The sequence below is a fragment of the Heliconius melpomene genome, chromosome 17, assembly GCF_056956725.1.
Source record: "Heliconius melpomene rosina isolate 202511_hmr_F chromosome 17, ASM5695672v1, whole genome shotgun sequence".
Classification (NCBI taxonomy): Eukaryota; Metazoa; Arthropoda; class Insecta; order Lepidoptera; family Nymphalidae; genus Heliconius; species Heliconius melpomene.
In genome coordinates, this window is record NC_140405.1 from 7314714 (window position 1) to 7335527 (window position 20814).

At 33.4% G+C, this 20814-nt stretch overlaps 1 protein-coding gene across 1 annotated transcript; it reads left to right on the top strand.

Moving 5' to 3' along the window:
• The first annotated feature begins 536 nt into the window (after positions 1–536).
• Positions 537–8166, top strand: CysRS (cysteine--tRNA ligase, cytoplasmic). Its single transcript, XM_085200675.1, has 12 exons — positions 537–667; positions 746–942; positions 1192–1458; positions 1781–1997; positions 2340–2550; positions 2948–3180; positions 3407–3640; positions 4103–4238; positions 4476–4681; positions 5727–5898; positions 6190–6386; positions 7415–8166. The coding sequence occupies exons 2-12, from the start codon at positions 761–763 to the stop codon at positions 7538–7540; spliced, it is 2181 nt and encodes a 726-aa protein (XP_085056801.1). The 5' UTR covers positions 537–667; positions 746–760; the 3' UTR covers positions 7541–8166.
• The last annotated feature ends 12648 nt before the right edge of the window (positions 8167–20814 follow it).

The window sequence follows — 20814 nt, forward strand, 5'->3', positions numbered from 1 at the left end:
AGAGTAGTAAGGTAAGAAATACAACTAAGATTTAATGTGACTTATATATCTTTAACTATTTAGTCGTGTTTATCTATCTCTTTCAAATTAGTCTTCGATAACCTTATATAGAAAGAGATATTATAAGGTTCGTTATTTCGAGTGAAATGCTTACACACATTGAAAATAAAAATAGATACTGTATGTACTATGTAGTCACGATTGTCAAAAGTACAAAAATATGCACAAGATTACTTTTCTGCATATTTAAAATAATATTATTATACTCATTACATTACTCTTACGGATAAAGTAAATTATCTTTTTATTATACAGGTTTTAGAATCGTGTAATGGTTATAAGAAAAATTCTTAAAAAATAAATATATGTTATTTAAAAATAGCATTCTATTATTAAAAAATATCATGTATGTATATAAACGATGCACATTGTCGAGATAATATTTTGATATTTTTCTTATAATTTATAACAATTTACATCCTAAATATTACCTATTGAGCCCGCCTAAAAGACATAGTTATTTGAAGAAATTTTCAGTTTTGACAGTCAGCGTCAGATCCAAAAAAGTTGACGTCAATTGTCGCGTTAAAATTAAAATTCTTGCCACTCGATACGTTGCAAGTTGTAAATGCCGTATTTGATGAAGATAACTTTTTAATTCTATATAGTACGTGGTGTTTTCTAGCAAATGTTATAATTTTATTAGTCTAATATCAGTATTATTCCATTTTTTATTTATTTTCAGGTTGATCACTATACAATGTCTAAAAGAACCCAACCGAATTGGTTACCACCAGCCTCCCAGAGAGACAGACCAGTGTTAAAACTATGCAACAGTCTCACACGACAAAAAGAACAATTCGTATGTTCTAATGGCAATAAAGTAAATTGGTATAGTTGTGGTCCTACTGTGTATGATGCTTCTCATATGGGACACGCTAGGTAAGAAGATTTAAACTTTATGAGACAAATTTAAATATTCTTCCATTGTTAACATATATAATATATAATAATAATAAAATAATTTCCATAAATTGGGTACTGTACAGTATCATAATCTTACATTCTCTCATATTGAGAGTATCATTCATCCTTAAGATAAAAATTGTTTATGTGGCTGATTTTGCTTTCTGCATAACAAAAACAAAATATATTTTTTTCACATACAGATTTTAATTTCATATATTTCAGGTCATACATTTCCTTTGATATTTTAAGACGTGTCATGACAAATTATTTTGGCTATGATATTTTATATGTTATGAATATAACTGATATTGATGATAAAATAATCAAACGAGCAAGACAAAACCATTTGTATGAAAAGTATGCAAACGAGGAGAGAGACCTTAATGATCTCATAGATGATGCAACAACTGTGGTTAATTTCTATGAAGGTATTGTGAAAGACACTGTTGATCCAGATAAGAAGAATACTATGCAGAAAATGTTAGATAAGTAAGTATGAAGTAGCTTAAACATATGTTAACATAAACTCCGTAAAAACAGAAACAATCTGTAAATGACATTAAAAATGATTATTTTAAATTTCATGGTGTATCAGACATATAGCAGGGTAGACAAATGGTACCCAGTGTTAACATATTCTGTTCCCCACTTTCCACCCAACTTTCAAGACATTGAGTTTTGAGCAGCTGTATTCAACATTATGTTTCAACCCCTTTACATTTAAAGTCAGATGCTATACCTCTGCTAAAGGACTTTTTTATTCAATAGTACAAGTACTGAGTGTTTAATAATTTCATTATGTCTATTTTAGTGTTGCATCAGCAGTCAAAGTGCTTAAACAAGCAGTGAAAGAAAATGATATTGTGAAAATCAATAAAGCTAAATGTGAGTTATTGAAGTCTGCTAAAGATCCAATATCAGAGTGGCTTGATAAGAAGTATGGAGCAACAGTCACAGATAATGCAATTTTCACATTGCTCCCTAGGTATTGGGAAAATGAATTTCATAAAGATATGAAGGCACTTAATGTGAGTCATAATATTTTTCATTAATTTTTTCTCTCATGGATTTTTTAGCTTCACACTGTTTCCTGCATAAAGCAGAGTAGGCAAGGGGTAACTAGTCTTAAGACAATCCAAATCGTACTTTCTTTCCAATTTTTGGGATATTGCATGTTGAGTGGTAGATTTCAACACAGCACATTGTCTTCTTAGCAAAGTGAGAATGAAAACTGAAAATAATTCACTGTCAGACTCTGAGTTGAACCCACAACAATTGTTGCAGTCAAATGCTGTTCCACAACATTTTATATTTAATAATGTCTGTTTCTATAATGTTCTTATTAATGTGATATTTTTTTATTATTTTAGGTTTTACCACCAGATGTCTTAACAAGAGTCAGTGAATATATACCGCAAATTATTTCATTTATTGAAAAGATAATAGATAATGGGTTAGCCTATGAATCAAATGGTTCAGTTTATTTTAATGTCAGTGAATTTGATAGCAGGAACCAACATCATTATGCTAGACTTGTACCTGAAGCTTACGGAGACACTAAATCATTACAAGAAGGAGAAGGTAATTAAATAAATATATTTTATATATAGCACAATGGGATATTAAACTCCACTCCACTCTGAAATAGCATTAAGGTTATTTTTTATTACTAACTTATCATTAAAAATCTACTGTAGCATAAAAAAAATTATGTAACTTTCTATTTATTGTGACATTGTCTTAACAGAGGGGCACAAAGGTGTGACTGTAACTTGCAATATGCTGGATACAAAGTGAAGCTGATTTATTTATGTATTTTATTTAATATTCATTTTGACTATAATAGCCATAAGTGTTTACCCATTGAAACTTTATCTATATATTTTATGTTTTTTTATAATAAATTTTAACAGAAATATTTTAGATAAAAATGTATCTATATATACTATTATACTTATATATATATATACTATTATAGGTGATCTAAGTGATGACACAGCTGAGAAACAGTCACCAAATGATTTTGCCCTATGGAAGAAAAGTAAATCTGGTGAACCTTCATGGGATTCTCCATGGGGTAAAGGTAGACCAGGGTGGCATATAGAGTGCTCTGCAATGGCTTCCGATGTGTGCGGGTCAAACTTAGATATACATACGGGGGGTGTTGACTTAAAGTTTCCTCATCATGATAATGAATTAGCCCAAAGTGAGGTATGATTATAAAGTTTTTAATTCTTAAATATATACTTTATGACGGAATCCCACAGGAGGTAGACCTACTCTCCTAATACTGCAACACACTCCAATTTACTATGTATATGCGAAATTTAAACTTTCTACTTTCTGTAGTTTTGTCAGTGCAATGTCTTTCAATTATGCAAGATTTCTATATTTAAATAGATGCGGTACCTAGTAATCATTTATAATTAATTTACAGGCACATTTCGATCAGCCAGGTTGGGTCAAATATTTCCTACACACGGGCCATCTTACAATCGCGGGTTGCAAGATGTCGAAGTCGTTAAAGAACTTTGTCACGATTTCGGACGCATTAAAACGTCACACAGCAAGACAATTAAGAATTGCTTTCTTGTTACATAGTTGGAAGGACACACTTGATTATTCTGATAATACTATGGAAATGGCTATTCAAACTGAAAAATTATTTAATGTAAGTATTAAATAGTTCAAAATGATTATTATAGCACTGGGTATAACATTTTTAGGGTTAATATTTTTTAAATTTAATTGTGTCAGACAGTTGTGGCGCAACGTCGCGTAAACTTGGCCAACGGTTGTAGATTCGATTCCCACTCTGAGGGAAAAAACAATTTTTATTTCCTCAGTCTGGTAAGAACAGATGCGTTTGGCTCCGCTACTCCACCCTGATGTTGGTCGGAAAGTATCCCCAGCTTCGGGGAATATCATATCGTTTGTTATTTAATACAAAGTTTAATTTGTACAACAAAACAAACTTTTATATTTTTGTTGTATTCCGTCTTATATTATATTAACTACTCAACACGCAATGTCTCGAAAACTGCATGTTGTGAGTTATTTCTGCGTACTCTGCTAAATAAGAAACAGAAGCGTCAAGCTACATAAATAATACATATACAATCATATTTTACAGGAATATTTCTTAACAGTCAAAGATGCATTAAGAAGTGGTTATGAGGAAGGCAGTGGTGGGTCATGGGATCCTGAAGACCAACAGTTGTCAGCTAAACTAAGCGCTGTGAAAGAACAAGTACATGCAGCATTGTGTGGTATTATTTTTTTTAGTTTTTATGTTGTATATAGCATGTGGCAGAGAAGGCAGAGGGAACATAGTGTTAAGACACTCAGTTCCCTACTTACCGTCCAATTTTGAACACAGTTTTTGTTAAGTGGCCAAACTTATAGCGGAGAATCGAACCCACAACTATCGAGTTTAACGAGCCAGACGATACGCTTTGGCGGCACGACGACCTCGCGTGTTAATTAATATTTTCATCTAATTTTAGATAACATCGACACTCGGACCGCAATCGACGCGCTACGAGAGCTAGTAGGTGCGTCTCATATATACTTGCGGAACACAACGCCGCGCAACTCACCGCTGTTGGCGGCTGCCGCGCGTTTTGTCACTGATATTCTACATATATTTGGCGCTGTAGAAGGTCCACGCGGTCTCATAGGCTTCCCAGTTTCTGATGCTACTGATATATGTGTTAGTATGGGTTTATTTTTTTTAAAATTTCTGTTGACACCCTCGTTGTACAGTTGCTGTACGACGAGGGTAAGCTGTAAGCTGTTCATTGTACACACAATGAATTCAAGTTCGATCCCCTCTTCAGTAAATGAGTATTCAAGATGTTCGAGCGAGCGTGCTCAAAATTATTAATACCCGTTTTGAGAGCATTTCGCCACTCCGGTCTCTGAGTAGCAAGCTCCTTCCAAGAATCGCAAGATATTCCACAGAATGTTAGGTGGCGTTTCAGAATATCTTTGTAGCGTAGAAATCGCCAAACGCCAGCTTCTGAAAACTCGACCCAAGCCCTCCTATAACTACACATATAATGATACTGGGCAGCTTCACTGCGTTCACATCTGTGACCGAAACTTTAAAAATAAATTTGGTTTTGCAAGTCACATTCGCGCTTACGAACATCGAAATATAAATTACTAATAAAAGTGTGTCGCCGTCGACGGATCATCATCATTATCAAATGAATATTAATATTTAGTTTCACTTCCTTGTTTAATATCGCTGCATTCATTTTTGCGACTCAACACGCAATGTCACGAGTTCCATTGAAAAGAGTAGAAGGAAGACTGTGTTTTGATATTAGGTTCTGCTTTTCATCATATTTATTTCCAAAAAAATGTAAAGAGCAAGCTTAGTTTTTAGTACTTTAGTACTGTGACAAGTATTAATATGTGGTGACTTCTGTGAAATGTTACTGCACCTACACTTAATTTTTCTTAATGTTAATTGTGATAATAAAATTGGGGATCCTTTTTAAAATATTTTTATGAAAAATATTAATGACAATTAGCTATTAATAACTATGATATGAGTATATTCAATAATTACAAAACACATACTTATGACCTGTATACTACAATAACATGCAATGCCTCAAGTATTCCATGGAAAGTGGAGAAGTGTCTTAACATTAGGTTTCCCATGTTCAGAGGGATATAGGAGGGTCCTGAGGGATCCAAAAGGGACCTATCCCTGAAATAAATAATAATATCAAAATGACCAACAGTTAGAGGATGCAGTAATGCCCTACCTGGAGGCATTAAGCACGTTCCGCGCGCAAGTGCGCGATGCAGCGCGTGGTGGAAGTGGGGAGGGCGCGGGGGGAGTGCTCGCGCTGTGCGATGCGCTACGCGATGACGTGCTGCCCGAGCTCGGCGTACGACTGGAAGATAAACCTGGTAACTATACTTACAAAACTTTTTATGTAATTTTTTTTAAGAAAACTCTTCTTCTCTTCTCTTATCATCATGCTTCATTTAGAATTTTGTATGCTTGTTTCAATTTATAAATGGTGTTAGCGGCTCTTTAGCTACAACGCAAACGCAACGCATCGCAACTACAAATATCCGCTTCCCAAAGATAAATGATTAGAATTATGTATCATTTGCCCTTAGAGAATGCTATATATTAAATATTTTTACATTTTGAAAGTGAAATGCGAGATTTAAAGAAATAATGTTTTATTTCAGACAGGACAGTTGTGAAGCTTGTCAGCAAGGAAGAGCTGATGAAAGAAAAAGAAGAGAAAAGGAGACAAGAAGCTGAAAAACTGAAAAAGAAACAAGATTTACTAGAAGCGCAACGCGCTAAGGAGGAACTGAAGAAAATACCTCCATATGAAATGTTTAGACGTGAAACAGATAAATATTCACAATTCGATGACAAGGTAAGCTTTAAAATAAATTATACTGAAAACTATTTTAACAAGGTTACAATATTTTGTTTATAAAATCATAGTATTTATACAAATTTTACATAATCACAGTTATTTTTTAAAATTTATGAAGTCGTGGTATAGGGGCCAGTCGTGGCGCAGGGACGCAAAGTGTTGCTGTAAACATGACTCGTTGTGGGTTGGATCCCCACTTGAGGAATTGAAATGTTTATTTAAATTTATATTTTCATTTCATTGCTCTGGTCTCGAGGCAAAGTATTGTGTTGAGTCCCGCCATTTAACACGCAATGCCTCCAGAATTCGGTGGAAAGAGGGGAATGGAGTGTCTTAACACTAAGTTCCGTCTGCCTACCTTGCTGTATGCGGGATTCAGCGTGAAGCTGAATTTTTGTAAATGAAATAGTTATCACATATATACTATACAGTATACATACATTGTTTGTGTACATTTATAGCAAATATTAATTGTTAATCTGGTTAATGTTATCAATAAGAAATGGTATATCTTGAAAATGATATACATGAAAAACCTACCTACCTTAATTTAGCGAACGCTAGACAGAAATATATTTCATACTAACGCACAATTTATTGTTTACTAATCTGAATAACTTTAGTGATCTAATAACATTATTATTTTAATGACAATATTTATTGAAAAACTTTATTGAACATTGAAAACTTCGATAAAAAAATTTTCAAAGCAATTTTGTTAGATAAAATATTTTGTATTGTGTCACTTTTTTATTTACAAATTGATTTATATAAAACAAATACTAAAGAGCCGATTGACAAAATTTAGTTAAACCGATCCTGAGATTAACTCAGTTAAACCGATCCTGAGATTAGCGTGCATAAAACGACAAACGGATAAAAATTATAAATACATTATTTTGGGTTTTATTGCGTTGATTGATAGATGCCCTAATGTACAGATAGCGATCTGTTATGATTAAATTTTATAACATTCAAATAGAGTTATAGATTTTTGGTATAAATAAATCTTTCATATGTTTTAGGGTCTGCCTACACACGACCACGAGGGAAAGGAATTGAGTAAGGGCCTCGTAAAGAAACTACAAAAACTTCAACTTGCTCAAGAAAAAAAATATAATGAGTACTTGGCTTCAGTGAATACTTGCTGATGTTGGCATTTAAAAATGTATTTATTTTGTTTGTTTAAGCTTACTTTAGATATTTTTTTGACATAAGACAGAATAACATTGTTAAAAGGAATTTTAAAGTTTAGTATATTTTACAATCTTCTCTTACGAGTATCTGAAATAAATAAAGCTGAATGTGCATATGAATGAGAAAGAAATGCAATATGAAGAGAAAGTGTTATTTAACTTAATCCAAAAGGGGTTTAATATTTCTTTTTTTTTATTAAAGGCGATGGGTTATTATTATTTACCTTATAATTGGTATAAAATACTGCATTTGCTTTTATATAAAACTAAATTAATAGTTTCATTTTTGAGTTAATTATACATATGAAAAAACATTCAATGTGAATTAGGTGCTAAATCCATTTTTAAACTAACTTGCTAACTGTTATACGTCATGTAGATCTCTTGGGGAATACCCTACATAAAAAAAAAGATTTCTTGAAATTCCTACTGGTATAGAAAAAAAAGACTGTTTTATGGTCAATAGAAACGATAATTTTTTGTATTATGATATGCTACCATCTAAATGTAAAAAAATACAAAATTTACTTTTCAGTATTGAGTTTTGTTTAAAATCAATTTAATACAAACTTATAACAAAATCTTTTGTTTTATTTTAAAATGCCATTTCTTCTGTATTAATCCTGTATTAAATAATTATTATTTGTAAACTTTGTCGCCAGCATAACCTACCAGGTCCAAGTGTATTTACAAATCATCCAGGAACCCTTTGAAAAGTGCATTGTAAACTTTATTCAAATCGGTCCATCCGTCCGGGAGAGATAGCGTGACAAATACTATGTAATAATTCTGACTAATTTACGTCTTTGTGCATTGTTATATGAACCTTCTTGATGTTTTTATTAGGTTCACCTGTATGACTGTAACTATCTTTGTTATATAATTTAAGAAGTTTAATTTCATTTCAATCATAAAACTGAGTCTTTAAAATACATATTTTTTTAAAATAAAATCAGTTTGTGATTGGCCATGTTAATATACTTAGGTATAGATCAGGTGACAATACAATAAAATGGTACCGTCAAGTACGGTATGGTCATGGAACTTAAAGGTGACACACAAATCGTTGACATGTATATTATAGACAAATCCCAGAGACTCAGATCCCATACTCTAACGTAGCTGAGCGTGTACATTTAGTTGACGCTACCTCTGATACGGCCCCGCTTTCTAGTTAGTAAGTACGCACACTGTCTTAACTACAAATTAGACTAATAGTCCTGAAAATTTCAGCTTTGCTAAAATGACGTAGGTCTAGGGCCCTGGTATCATGGGGTATTAGTAAAACTAGAGCATGGCCTTGTGAGGTTCGTTTGTCGTATTCTGATCCTCCTATATTAATAGTCTTTTCCTCAATTATAAAGATACTTTCCACGTAACATACGTATACAATCAAAATTAGTCAAAGCTTAGGTACAACAGAATTGAATATGTCATTAAAATACTCTTAGCCTACGTCTTAAAATAATAGAGTTGCAAATAAATAAAAATAAAACGATTTAATCCTTGTACATATAAAAAATAAAATATACAATCAAAAGAAAATTATCCTTTTGAACATTACTAAATTAATTACTAAATGAAATATACCTACATAATGAATATGACATTCAATAATAACCTAATATTTCAGAACGCAAAAGATTACCCACTTAAACTAACAGATTATCTCTATTTGCCAAAACATTAAAAATGAATTAAATCGACATATCTCGTCACAATAGAGACATAGAACGATTGAATGAGCATCATACAAAGGTAGCAGACGCACGCCACGACTAAAATACTAATAAAAAAGGTGAGTATAAGTTTAAAAAAGGTAAAAAGTGGAGTAAACAATCTGGTTGGTTTTTTGTAGGGGCATCTACAATAGTGTTTCGGAAGGGTGGCACAAGTAGCGCACGCGAGCTGCGCATGCGCTGCTAGACATATGCGTGCAGCTATTTTAGGGCTTATTAGAATGGATATTAGAATTAAACAACTTTTTTACATTTATTTAAACTTTTGGTAACAGAAATAAACAAACCTATAAACTATACTATGTTTACGTATAGGTATAATAATAATGCTATTAGATTTAAAACATTACGTTAAGTAGATATATAAATGAAAATTCAATAAAATGAAAATATTGTATTTGTATTTTTGTAAATTTATAAGTGAAAATTCAATAAAATAAAAATATTGTATTTTTTATTCGGTAAAAAGATACAAAAAATTAACAAAAAATTTTATTTTAAATATAGTTATAAAAAAATTAAAAAGCTCCATAAGCTTTTAAGGTCCATTTATAGCCAAAATATAGGTATATACCCATGGCCAGTAGATTTTCTAAAATCTTCGTAACTGTACGTCTTAGACTACTGTGGACTATTTAGTATTATGGTCATTCTCAGTTAAGGCCTATTTTTTTAGCCAGTCTTATGTTCAGGAAAACCACCAGACTGATTAACTTAAAATTATTTTAACTTATATATAAATAACGGAATGGAGCGTTAACTCCAACAAACACCAAATGTTGATAAACATATTTTTTTTCCGAATAATTTCATCAAAAGTACTCTACTTTTATTATAATAACGGTATTTCCCAGGCTTCTGATAGTTAAAAATAACTAGAAAATGGTAAATAATTTTAAAAAAGCATTCTGCTTGATCACAATCAATTTGATCGCGGTCAGATTTTCCAACAATGGATTACGGAAGCCGCTGTGAAGTGGGGCGAGCTTTGCAAAACGTACGGCGCATAGCGGTTGACCGCCCGGAGAGATGTCAATCATTTGAATATCCAAATTGTTCCTTTTTCCACATTTCGATGAGATTTTGCGATAATATAATTTCACTATAAAGAAGTGCCGAATGGAATTTATGAAAAATCAAGTTACCGGAATCGTTTGTTATTAACATTTCAAAGTGAATTAATTCACGAGCGATCATCTGAAAATTAATGTAACGGTCTTTCCACAGAAAGTAAAAATATATTGAGAAAACGACAGTTGCTGTTCTCTTTGTTGTAAGCAAATTTCATAGAAATACTGACAATAAAATTCATACTGGATTTCCGTATAATTGTGTTAGTATTTGTATGAAATGAGGTCTCTTTTATAATATTATGGTATAACTTGAAATTGGCTGTATAGAGGTATCTTAGTAGGAACGGAGTGTCTTAACACTAGGTTTGCAGGTTCTCTGTGCCTAGTTTCTACGTGCGGGGTACAGCATGAATCTAAAAAAAGAAATAATAGGTAAATAATAATCAATAAGTACTATATAATAAGAATCCACTACTAGCTATATAAATATATAACGTTGGCGTTTACGTTTCCATTTATAAATTACAATTTAACGCGTCTCCCTTAGCCTTTGTACGCGCTATAGAGACGATGCTAAATCAGCAGTCTTCCTCGCGGGCAGGGTTGCAATTATGACTTGTTTTTCATCGAGACCCCACTCAGACGCGGATCGTTGAAGAAAAGGGAATTTAATATGCTCATTAATTATTTAAAGCTTTAGAAAGTATAAACAGTGTGATTTAATTATGCTTTTTATTATGCTTTTATATACTTATGTACATACATACATACATACAGGCATATTAAATCTTAACTAATAGATAATATTATGAATGTGAAAATTTGTGATGGATATTTTTATTCCACTTTCACGCAAACAAACCTACTGTACATATTTAGATAAAACTTTACAGTAGGTACAGCTTACAGCAGGCAATTAGCACATACAGCTTATACATAAGAATAGTGAATAACACAGGCAGTGCAATGCAATGCAATTTATGAGAAGATTTTGTTTAATAATAATGGCAGTATATACTTACAATACTTTAAAGCAGGCGAAGCTGCGTTTGTGTCCCTAGTACCTACTAAATAGATCCACCTAGGTCACTGGTTCCCTACCAGTGGTCCGCAGCAGCCAAAATATGTTCCGCGAATGATTTTAAGCATAGTGGGCAATAGGCCATTGGTCGGCGTGCAGTGAGTGAGAAGAGCGTGGGTGGTGGACCTAACGGCTCGGTGAACACTTTACGTCTGCATATGGTTGGGTTGTTTCCTCTGTCAAATATAAACGACATTGACGATTAAATCTTTTAAAATACGATCATTCATTGGTTTTTGAAATTTTCAGAAAATAACATTAATACAAAAAATGCAGAACATTATGACTTTTTGTTACGTAAGTTCCTATTGAGCTTTTAATTAAAGTTTCAGTTTGATTATTACATTTTATTTTTGTTATTCCTACATAGTGGTCCCTGCTAACAAGAATGATATAAAAATGGTCCTTGATGAAGAAAAAATTGGGAACCCCTGGCCTAGGTAATATCATTAATAATATAAATATTTTCTCGTTTATTGATATAGATTTAATTTCCTTGTAAATATATTAAACATTTAATAAATTTCATATATCTATTAAAATAGCTAACTTGACGCCACCGCGTCTGCCAAAATCATCTCAAGATAAGAGACTTTCCAATTTTAGAATTTACCTAAATTATTATCTATAGCAAAATATATTTATGGTAAAGCTTGATCTCATTTATGTATGTAACATCAAAGCCATTAAAGTTAAACAGGAAATTATATAGGCTGTTCCGATTCTATGACAAACACTCCAATGTTCGTGTTGACGCTCACTTCCGATTAGATAATGAAATCTGCTGGCTTTCTTGTTTTTAGGTATATTAGAAATTTAGGCTTATTACCGGTAAACGGAAAACATGAAGACTTTACAGTGTATTACTTTGAAATATTTTGAAAGTCAAAATTGTGTTGTTTTTAATTATTCTTTTTCGATTCATACTAAAGAAGAATCTAATTGCAACTAGGAAAATATCGCAACTAGAACAAAATACTCGTAATTTAACTTTAACTTTGAGTCGAAAATTTATGAACAAATCGAATAGCTTTTGGTGAGATTTGACATTTTATACCAAATATTATAAGAATTAAGGATGACGATTAATTCTCTAAATACAGAAAAATCAAGTTTATTATAATTTTCTTTTTTGTTGATTGTATAAGTCTCGATGTGGGATGGGTTGGCGTCCCTTGGGCGCGGGGCGGAAGGTGGAGATCACTCGCCCGTGCTTTAATTGCTTTTCACTTAGCAACCGCTCATGAACAGAATACTCGTGAAAATGAAGAAAAAATCATTACTTCAACATCTTTAGAGATAGCCCAGATTTGAGATGTTAGAGACACAACGGGCGCCTTTCCCTCGTAAGTATAACGCTTTCCTCTTGTTTTCCCAGCGCGCCTCATTTCCGGGAGGGGGTCGCGAAGCGGGCGCGGGTGGCGAGGGGCCTAAGTAATTTCGCTTAAGAACTCTAAACGTAATTAGTGTAGGGCGTGCAAAGGGAAGGGCTTGAAAGTTAGAGAGGGTTGCGTCCCGCGCCGCTACCGCCGCCGTCCTCTGAATATTTGATCGCGCTCGTCTCGCGATAATATTTGCCGGCGGAGGTTTCCGTAAACACGACCATGTTTCCCCATCTACTCGTATTTTCTTCACTCCGCTCCGCTTTTAAACCTGTCGCGCTTTTAATTGGAGCCGGTGTTATATAAGTAGACTTGTGAGAGCATTAAAAACTCACGCAACGCTGACTTTCAATACTTTTAATATTATTAAGTTTACAAACATTTTATGTGGAAATACGTCTTCCAATACTTCAAACAAATTAAAGGTATTTTAAATTCCTGACGCAAATAATATTTAGGCGAAATTATTGCCATAAGTAGGTTTATTTTCTTTAAAAACAATTCATATGTAATAAGAAATCACTTAATTAATAACAATAATTGGCACATTATTATTTATTACAATATTATTTAAGGTTTTTAAAATTATTATCAATTATCCTAATATATAATTAGCTATAATAAAACATAATTATTAATATTTAATATAATAATGGTGCAATTGACACACTACTGTGATAGGTATTTTTTTTCTACAAAGCAGGTCAGTTACTTTCTATGAATTGCCTTAAACCTCAACCATCGCGTTTACAATCAAGCCTAAAACTGCGCTACGACGGTCTTAAATATTTAAATAAATATTAATTTAGTATACTGTGTAGCATTTTTTTCATAATTTTTCCTTAATAAAACAACAGTACAGCCTGCAAGCGTTAAGTTGAGAACCTAACAAAAATTCAGAAAATTATTACCTAGTTGCCGTTAGAAAGTAGGTATCTCATTTAATAGATGTAGGCAAGTGTTAGGATAACTTAGATTATATTTATTTGAAATTTGAAGGCAATATAGTTAAAGTTTATTTTAAAAACTTTAAAGTTTATTTAATATTTTATTTTAAAAGTAGAATATTTTTTTAAAATAGAAAATGGCATGGATTTATAGTTTTAAGTATTACCTAATCCTCGACACAACAAGTCAGTTGGTAACGTAGCTCGCGTAAAAATGTGATAACAAATTGAAAGTATGAAGTACATAAATAATATGACACATTATTTCATATTTTTTAATTCTAATAAGTATAATATTCGTAGTGGACATAGGTAGGTAGGTAATGATAGACCAGATCTAAGGCTATTTTATATTTAAGTAGTAAGAAATTAATTATGTATATAAAAGTCTCTTGTAATATAAAATTTGTTTGATAGCCTAAAGTAACAGCAATAATTTACAAATTCAAAGGGCCTGTGAAACAAGAGAGGAAATTAGAATTCGTAATTAGTACGAAGCAACGCCGCGGCCGCTCCTACAACATTTGATTAGCAATTATGGTAATTTGACTTAGAGCAGGGTAAGATTTCTCCTAATTTGTTAGTTAAATTATTATCGCGACTGATAGAATACATAATTTCTTGTCGAAATTAAATATAATTAACTAAAACGTACATTTAATTTGGCACTTATTCATGGTTAAAATGATGAAGCTTGAAAAAGTTATAAGATTCTTTATTTAAAATAAGCGCGTTACGTGAGAAAAAAGTTATAAATTTGTCTATTCTCGTTTCATATTTTTATTTTTTTATTTTAAATTCAGTTGATATTAAAATTTTCGTGATAGTCTTTTCTTTAGATAAAATAAATTGTACAAATGATCCATAGATTCAAAAATATATAGATAACCATAGCTAATAAATAAAATTTAAGCAGAAATCCGATGTTACTGTAATGCTAATGCCAGACACACTCAATGGTGCAATTTAATTATCGAAGCGGTTCCCGCGTTTTACCCTTTTGTAGCTTAACCCTCGGATGAAAAAATACTCACCCATAAAATAGAGGACGGGTAAAGAAAAAAGGAGCGTATGCAAATTCAGGATAAAATATAGCCCGTAAATGCCACCGTTTCTAAAAGAATATTAGAGACGTTTTTCAGTGGGTGGAAAGGGGCCGCTACTTTATACTTTGTCTCCTCGCGCTAAGTACTCGTAGCTGCCGTGTCCGCGCCACGGAATCCGCCTTAATTTGGGATTGTTGTTTGGTAATAAATCAGTTGTTGGCCCTCTAGTGAAATAGCATCCTCGTATTGTGAATTTTGGCTAGTGTGAAAAATATTTGACATTAATAAATACAGAAGTAATTGAAAAACGCAATTATAATTATACAACACATACGAGTATAAGTAAGTAGGAATAATTCAAATTCTTGCGTAGTTCATTTAAATTTAAAAATAAATTGGATTTTAAGATTCCAAATAAAGAAATTATATATTTTATTTTGTTCTAGGGCTCTATTACACATTGCTTTACTTTCTATTATTATTATAATAATTATACATATTTGTACATATTGTTAAACAGTAACTAGATTTATTTTTGTCAAGCAACTTTCACCTTAATCGTTATCTAATATTTTTTTTAATACTTTTATTCACAAACGTATTGTTATACAAAAGTAGGTACAATACTTATTTAATAAATTAATTATCTTTCATGCAATTTGCTATGAAAAGATTAAAACTATGAAAGATACAAATCGTAAATATTAATTAACTCACAAAGTATGTAAAAATAATTGCTTAACTGTTTATAAATTACAACAATTAAGTATATGTGCCAGGTAAAATTTAAAGGGGACTTTATACCTAGCTATTAGTAAAGCTACTTTAATTAGATATCTGCAATTCTATTATACATTTTTTTCCATTTAGGAAGTAGATAATGATGGGTTAGTGAAGGAGGAATGAGTTGATAGGTGTTTTAATTATTGACGACGGCCTCGCGACGCGGCCAGCGGGCAGCGGCAAGAGGACGAGAAAGAGACAACATCAAATATTTAACGCGTACGGCGTAATGCCGGCCGCGCTCTCGCTTGTAATTAAAGCTTTCTTTCCTTTTTTCAGCGGCCTGATACAATATTCAGCATGAGAAGGAAGCGCTTCGGTGGCGGGGTGGCGCCTCCATTGTATTCGCTAAGGAAGATAAATTAAAAAATATAATTACAAGGCGGCCGCCATAATTCTCGGCAGGCGAGCCGTGGGAGGGGGAGGGGGGCGGGAGGAATAGTGGAGGAGCGGGTGCTCCCGGAGGAGGCTTCTTAAATATTTGGGGATAGCGCGTACCTACGCATTACGTAAATTAATGACACGGATTCGAGGAAGGATGGCGCCCGCCCGCGCCCGCACCCGCGCCTCTCCTCCGCTGTTTGTTTTGTTTTAATGTGCGTTGTTAACGACGTTATTAGACGCGAATTATAATACGCCGCGGCCCTCCCTTCCGGGCAGCTTCGACCCGGATTGATTGCTCTAATGACGCTCCGCTGGAGCTATAACTGAGAAAATATAAATCACGACTCTTATATAAATAGTAGGTATATGGATTAATGACGATGAAATATTATTATCATTTACTTCGATTAAATTAAATTAACCTTTGGAATACATATTTTTTTAAATTTAATTAAAGTTATTGAAACATTTATGATTCATTGAAGTTTTGCAAATAGATTTTGCTGGGTGGCCACAAGTCGACGTACGTTATACATGTGAGTGTGTAGCGCGCATGCCCACACACTACACACGCAACATCAACAAGTGTCCCCATGTGCTCACTACACCTCGCGCTCGTAACTCTTCTGATCATCGTCTACTGCGTGTCCGAAAACATCACACCTACATAGTATACTATACGACTTTATATACTATTTAGAATGCTTGCTATATGAGCTTTAAGCCTTAAGTGCAAAAGCTATATACAAGACAGTACAAAAGTAAATTCAATTTTTATGTCAATAATTCTCTAAGTAGCATGTGACCACAAGTCATACACATATCCACAGACTATTAATTTCTATATATTACATATCTACATTGTAATTGTAAAAACACAGAAATACTTACTGTATGTAATTTACCAAAATCGGATAATGTTGATAATAATGATGTCTTGTGATTACAATTAAAATCAATTTATTACGCCAGTGGATAGAAAAAAACAACATAAAAGACCTCCTTGCTAACCAAGTTTTTAATCTTCTACAAAGAGACTATGTATGACTATATCGATTTTAAAAGCACCTCAATTACTAATGTCAACGATCTTTTTTATTTGTGTCTTCAGATCTGACCAATTCTTTTATTTTTTAAATTAAATTAAATTAAATCACGCTTCACGCTGTATCCCGCACACAGCCGGGTGAGCAGACATTTTAAGACATTCCGGTCTCCGCTTTACGCTGAATTCTATAGACATTGCGTGTTGCGTGGCGGAACTCAACGCCGCTCTTTACCTCGACACCAGAGCGAAGAAATGGAAATACAAATTTAAATAAATATTTAATTTCCTAGAGTGGAGATGGGGATCGAACCCACAGCCAGTCGCATCTACATTTTGTGCCCCTACGCCACGACTGGCTTCAGCCTTACTTTCATTGATTAATACCAACCACTATTTTATATTTATAAAATTGATTTATTGATAAATGGGCAGTACATATTATTGGTATAACGAATATCTTCGTTACTTAAGCCGGTATAACGCAAGTAGAAAATCATGTTCGATCGTATCGCAGTTCCAAGAACCCTCCAAGGAAAACTTATTAATTTTAGTCATTATGAATTCCGCGAGCGAAACTCGAACGTCTAATTTCAACCCTAACTTATCAAGACGCGAATAAAAAAGTTCACCCCCAGCCTCCCCGAGCTCACCCCCTTGTTTAAAACGCCGGCGAAAAAAAGAAGCACATAAAAATGCATGAGGCCTTCCTCGTTATAAGGAAAGGGTAGTGCTCCCCCCACCTCCTTCGGGAGGTAGCTGTAAAAATCGTCTCTAATTTAAATTTTGGAAGTTTCGCGTTGCGCGAGGCAACGTTGATGTCTTGATAAATGTTAGCGAATTCCACTAATTTTAAGTCTTCAGCGCTCGGAACTTTTAATTGGGCACTCATAAATCGTGCGAGCATATCTAATGGCGACACATTAATATTATTTCACGACAAAATGGCGAGCAGTAACTTAGTACATTTAGATAAACATCGCTCATTGTTTCCGGCAGCTCGTGACTGTCCGATAAAGAGAGATAATGTCCAGACTCCGTAATGAACGTGATTACACTTTTATACCTAAAATTAAAACTGTAACTCTTAAAAACTACAGTTATCGTACACTGTAGCAATACAAATGAAAATGTATATAGCAAACTAATTCATTTATAATTTTGTTAAAAAAGTACATTATAAAATATAAAAATATTATAAAACAAAACGAGCTTTCGTCCAACCCAACTATAAAAAACAATTAACAATTGCCGAGCTCATATCGCTTGATGCTCTTCATTAAATCTAAACAATGCGACCATTGACAGGCTTCGACGGGTGTAATGTTATTCATTTGGGAAAGTCAAAGGTTGTATTTGCCAAAAAAAAAATAAGTCGCCAGAGAGCGGACGGTGGCATTTTTTCCATTCGCCGCGTTCCATTAGCGTGCCTTTGTTTGGCGGGAGCGCGCAAATTAATTTAGCTCTCCCGCCATTTCCTCGCGCCCCCCGCGCGCCCCTCACCCTCGCCGCGCCCTTTTTGTCTACGCCTTGCTCTACGTATCGTTTTCTTCTTTATGGCTCATTAGGCATCATCGTCGCCATTGTTTTTTTGCCTTATCCACACTATCTAATTATAAGGTTCAGCAAGGCTAGCAAATATATCGCACATATATATGTATACACATATAGATATAAGATATCCACTGTTTATCTTCTTTAATCTACACTTTAATGTAACATATAAGTTGATTAACTTTACATTATTATAATGGTACATCAGTGTGAAATATACTCGGTACGCCCAAGGTAGCTGGTGCAGGGTACTCGTAGGTCTTTCAAAACAAAGAAAAATATAATTGAAAGATTTAAATAATTTTGTTATTTTAAAAAAGGTAAAATTTATAATGGTATTAAATTACCTGCTTGATAATAATATATTTATTGAAATTAATTTTACAACTAGATATAGGTGTGTCGTAAAAATAAATGAAATAAAAATAATTAAGGTTAATTACCATGAAATTGTGTAAAAAAAGTAGAGATTCGAAAAGAGAGCATATTTAAATGTTGCATAGTCCATTTATATTAACCCCTTTGTCGTTACGATATAATCCACTGTAAATGTGGTCAAAGTTTCCTCGGGCTTAGAATATGTCATGTGCATAGACAACTTATTATTTCCAATAAAATTTGGGGGCGAAGCCGCAGGTACATTCTAGTATACTCTAAAATGCGTTTAATATGAATGAACTATATGAGTATATCCTAATCGATCTTACATTATCCTCTATTTTCGATGCTAAATAAATCGATTCCATGTTTTATTCTGGTAATCATGCGTGGCATTAGATAACAACATCACTAATGTTGTAATTGCATTAGCGTGTGTACCGTATGCGTATGCGAGTAGAAAAAAAACTCTTTTTTTTTTGAGAACAAAAGTAACTATTATCGGCATGCTATGAAGCTCAAAATTATTATATTTTATTATATATATAAAAATATATTATACAAAAGATGAAATAGAACATTTTAGATATATTTAAAATAAAAAAATAATTATAAAATAAATTAAGATATGTATAGTTAAGTATATGCAAGGTAAAGCGCTACATATGTATATGTAAATACTAAATTATTATACTTGTACAAAATGATGTGTGCAAAGTAAAAACATACCTGATAAATATGCGCTGGCGTTTACTTAAAAAGTAAAACCAGAGGAAAGCGAACAAAAATACGCCAACTGCCGTGCGCGCTCGCGCTCTGTCTGACCCCTGCAGCGCTCCGACGACGCCCGTGGCCTCACTAGCTGCACCCACGCTGATCAACCCTTACGCGTTGATGAGACCGTCCGCGTTCTTGTGAATAAAATAACGATTACTATCGACGTACAAAGCAATATTTAATTCTTCCATTAACATAATTTCATATTCGCAAGCTAACAGTAGCCGAATTAGATTTCAAGAAATACCTTTGTTCTGCTCTGTCTCTGTGTTTAATAATTTCGTGAAAATCAAATTACCGCTTTTCCGTTTTTAATTAAGTTCCAGTTTCAGCGCTGTGAATTGAGAATTATTACGGCAAGAAAATATCGCAGGCTCTAAATTCGCAGATTCGAAATTTTTAATTAATTGCTTAGTAGACACATTTTAAATTCTTAATTAAGCAATTCGTACTTTCTTCGGGCTATAAATTAGATCGAGCCGTTTCCATAGAGACTACTCATCCTTTAAAGCGGGCCGGGAGGGTGAGGGGGACTTTACAAAAAATATAACTTAGGGTGAGTTAAAAAACCGTGGGGTGACTCAGCCGGCCGCTGCACCCCACGACGAGAAATCTACGATCAATATTAACTCTTTTTTTCAACGGGGAATCGTTAAATTTTAAGTCTTTTTAAGTAGATGTGGCGAAATTGAAAAATGCTGCGTAAGCTACAAACTGGCCTAAAGCTGGCCACGGTGCGCGCCCGCGCCTGTCGCTCCATCCAATATTTGCTGTTCTCGTAGACCATAAATCACGATACGCCGACTTGCCGTTCAACTCTCGTGCATTAGTCAAGGTCGCACAACATATGTGACTGACATATTGACATAGTTCTATCAAACTTTTAGTTATCGGTCCATAATTGAAATATCAGATTCGAATTGTAATTATAATTGCTTTTTATCGCCTGTAACATGGCAGGCGGAGAGAACAGAACTAAAAGTTCACTTTTTTAAGATTTTTTAGGGCATTGAGTGTTGAGTGGCGGAACACAAGCGACA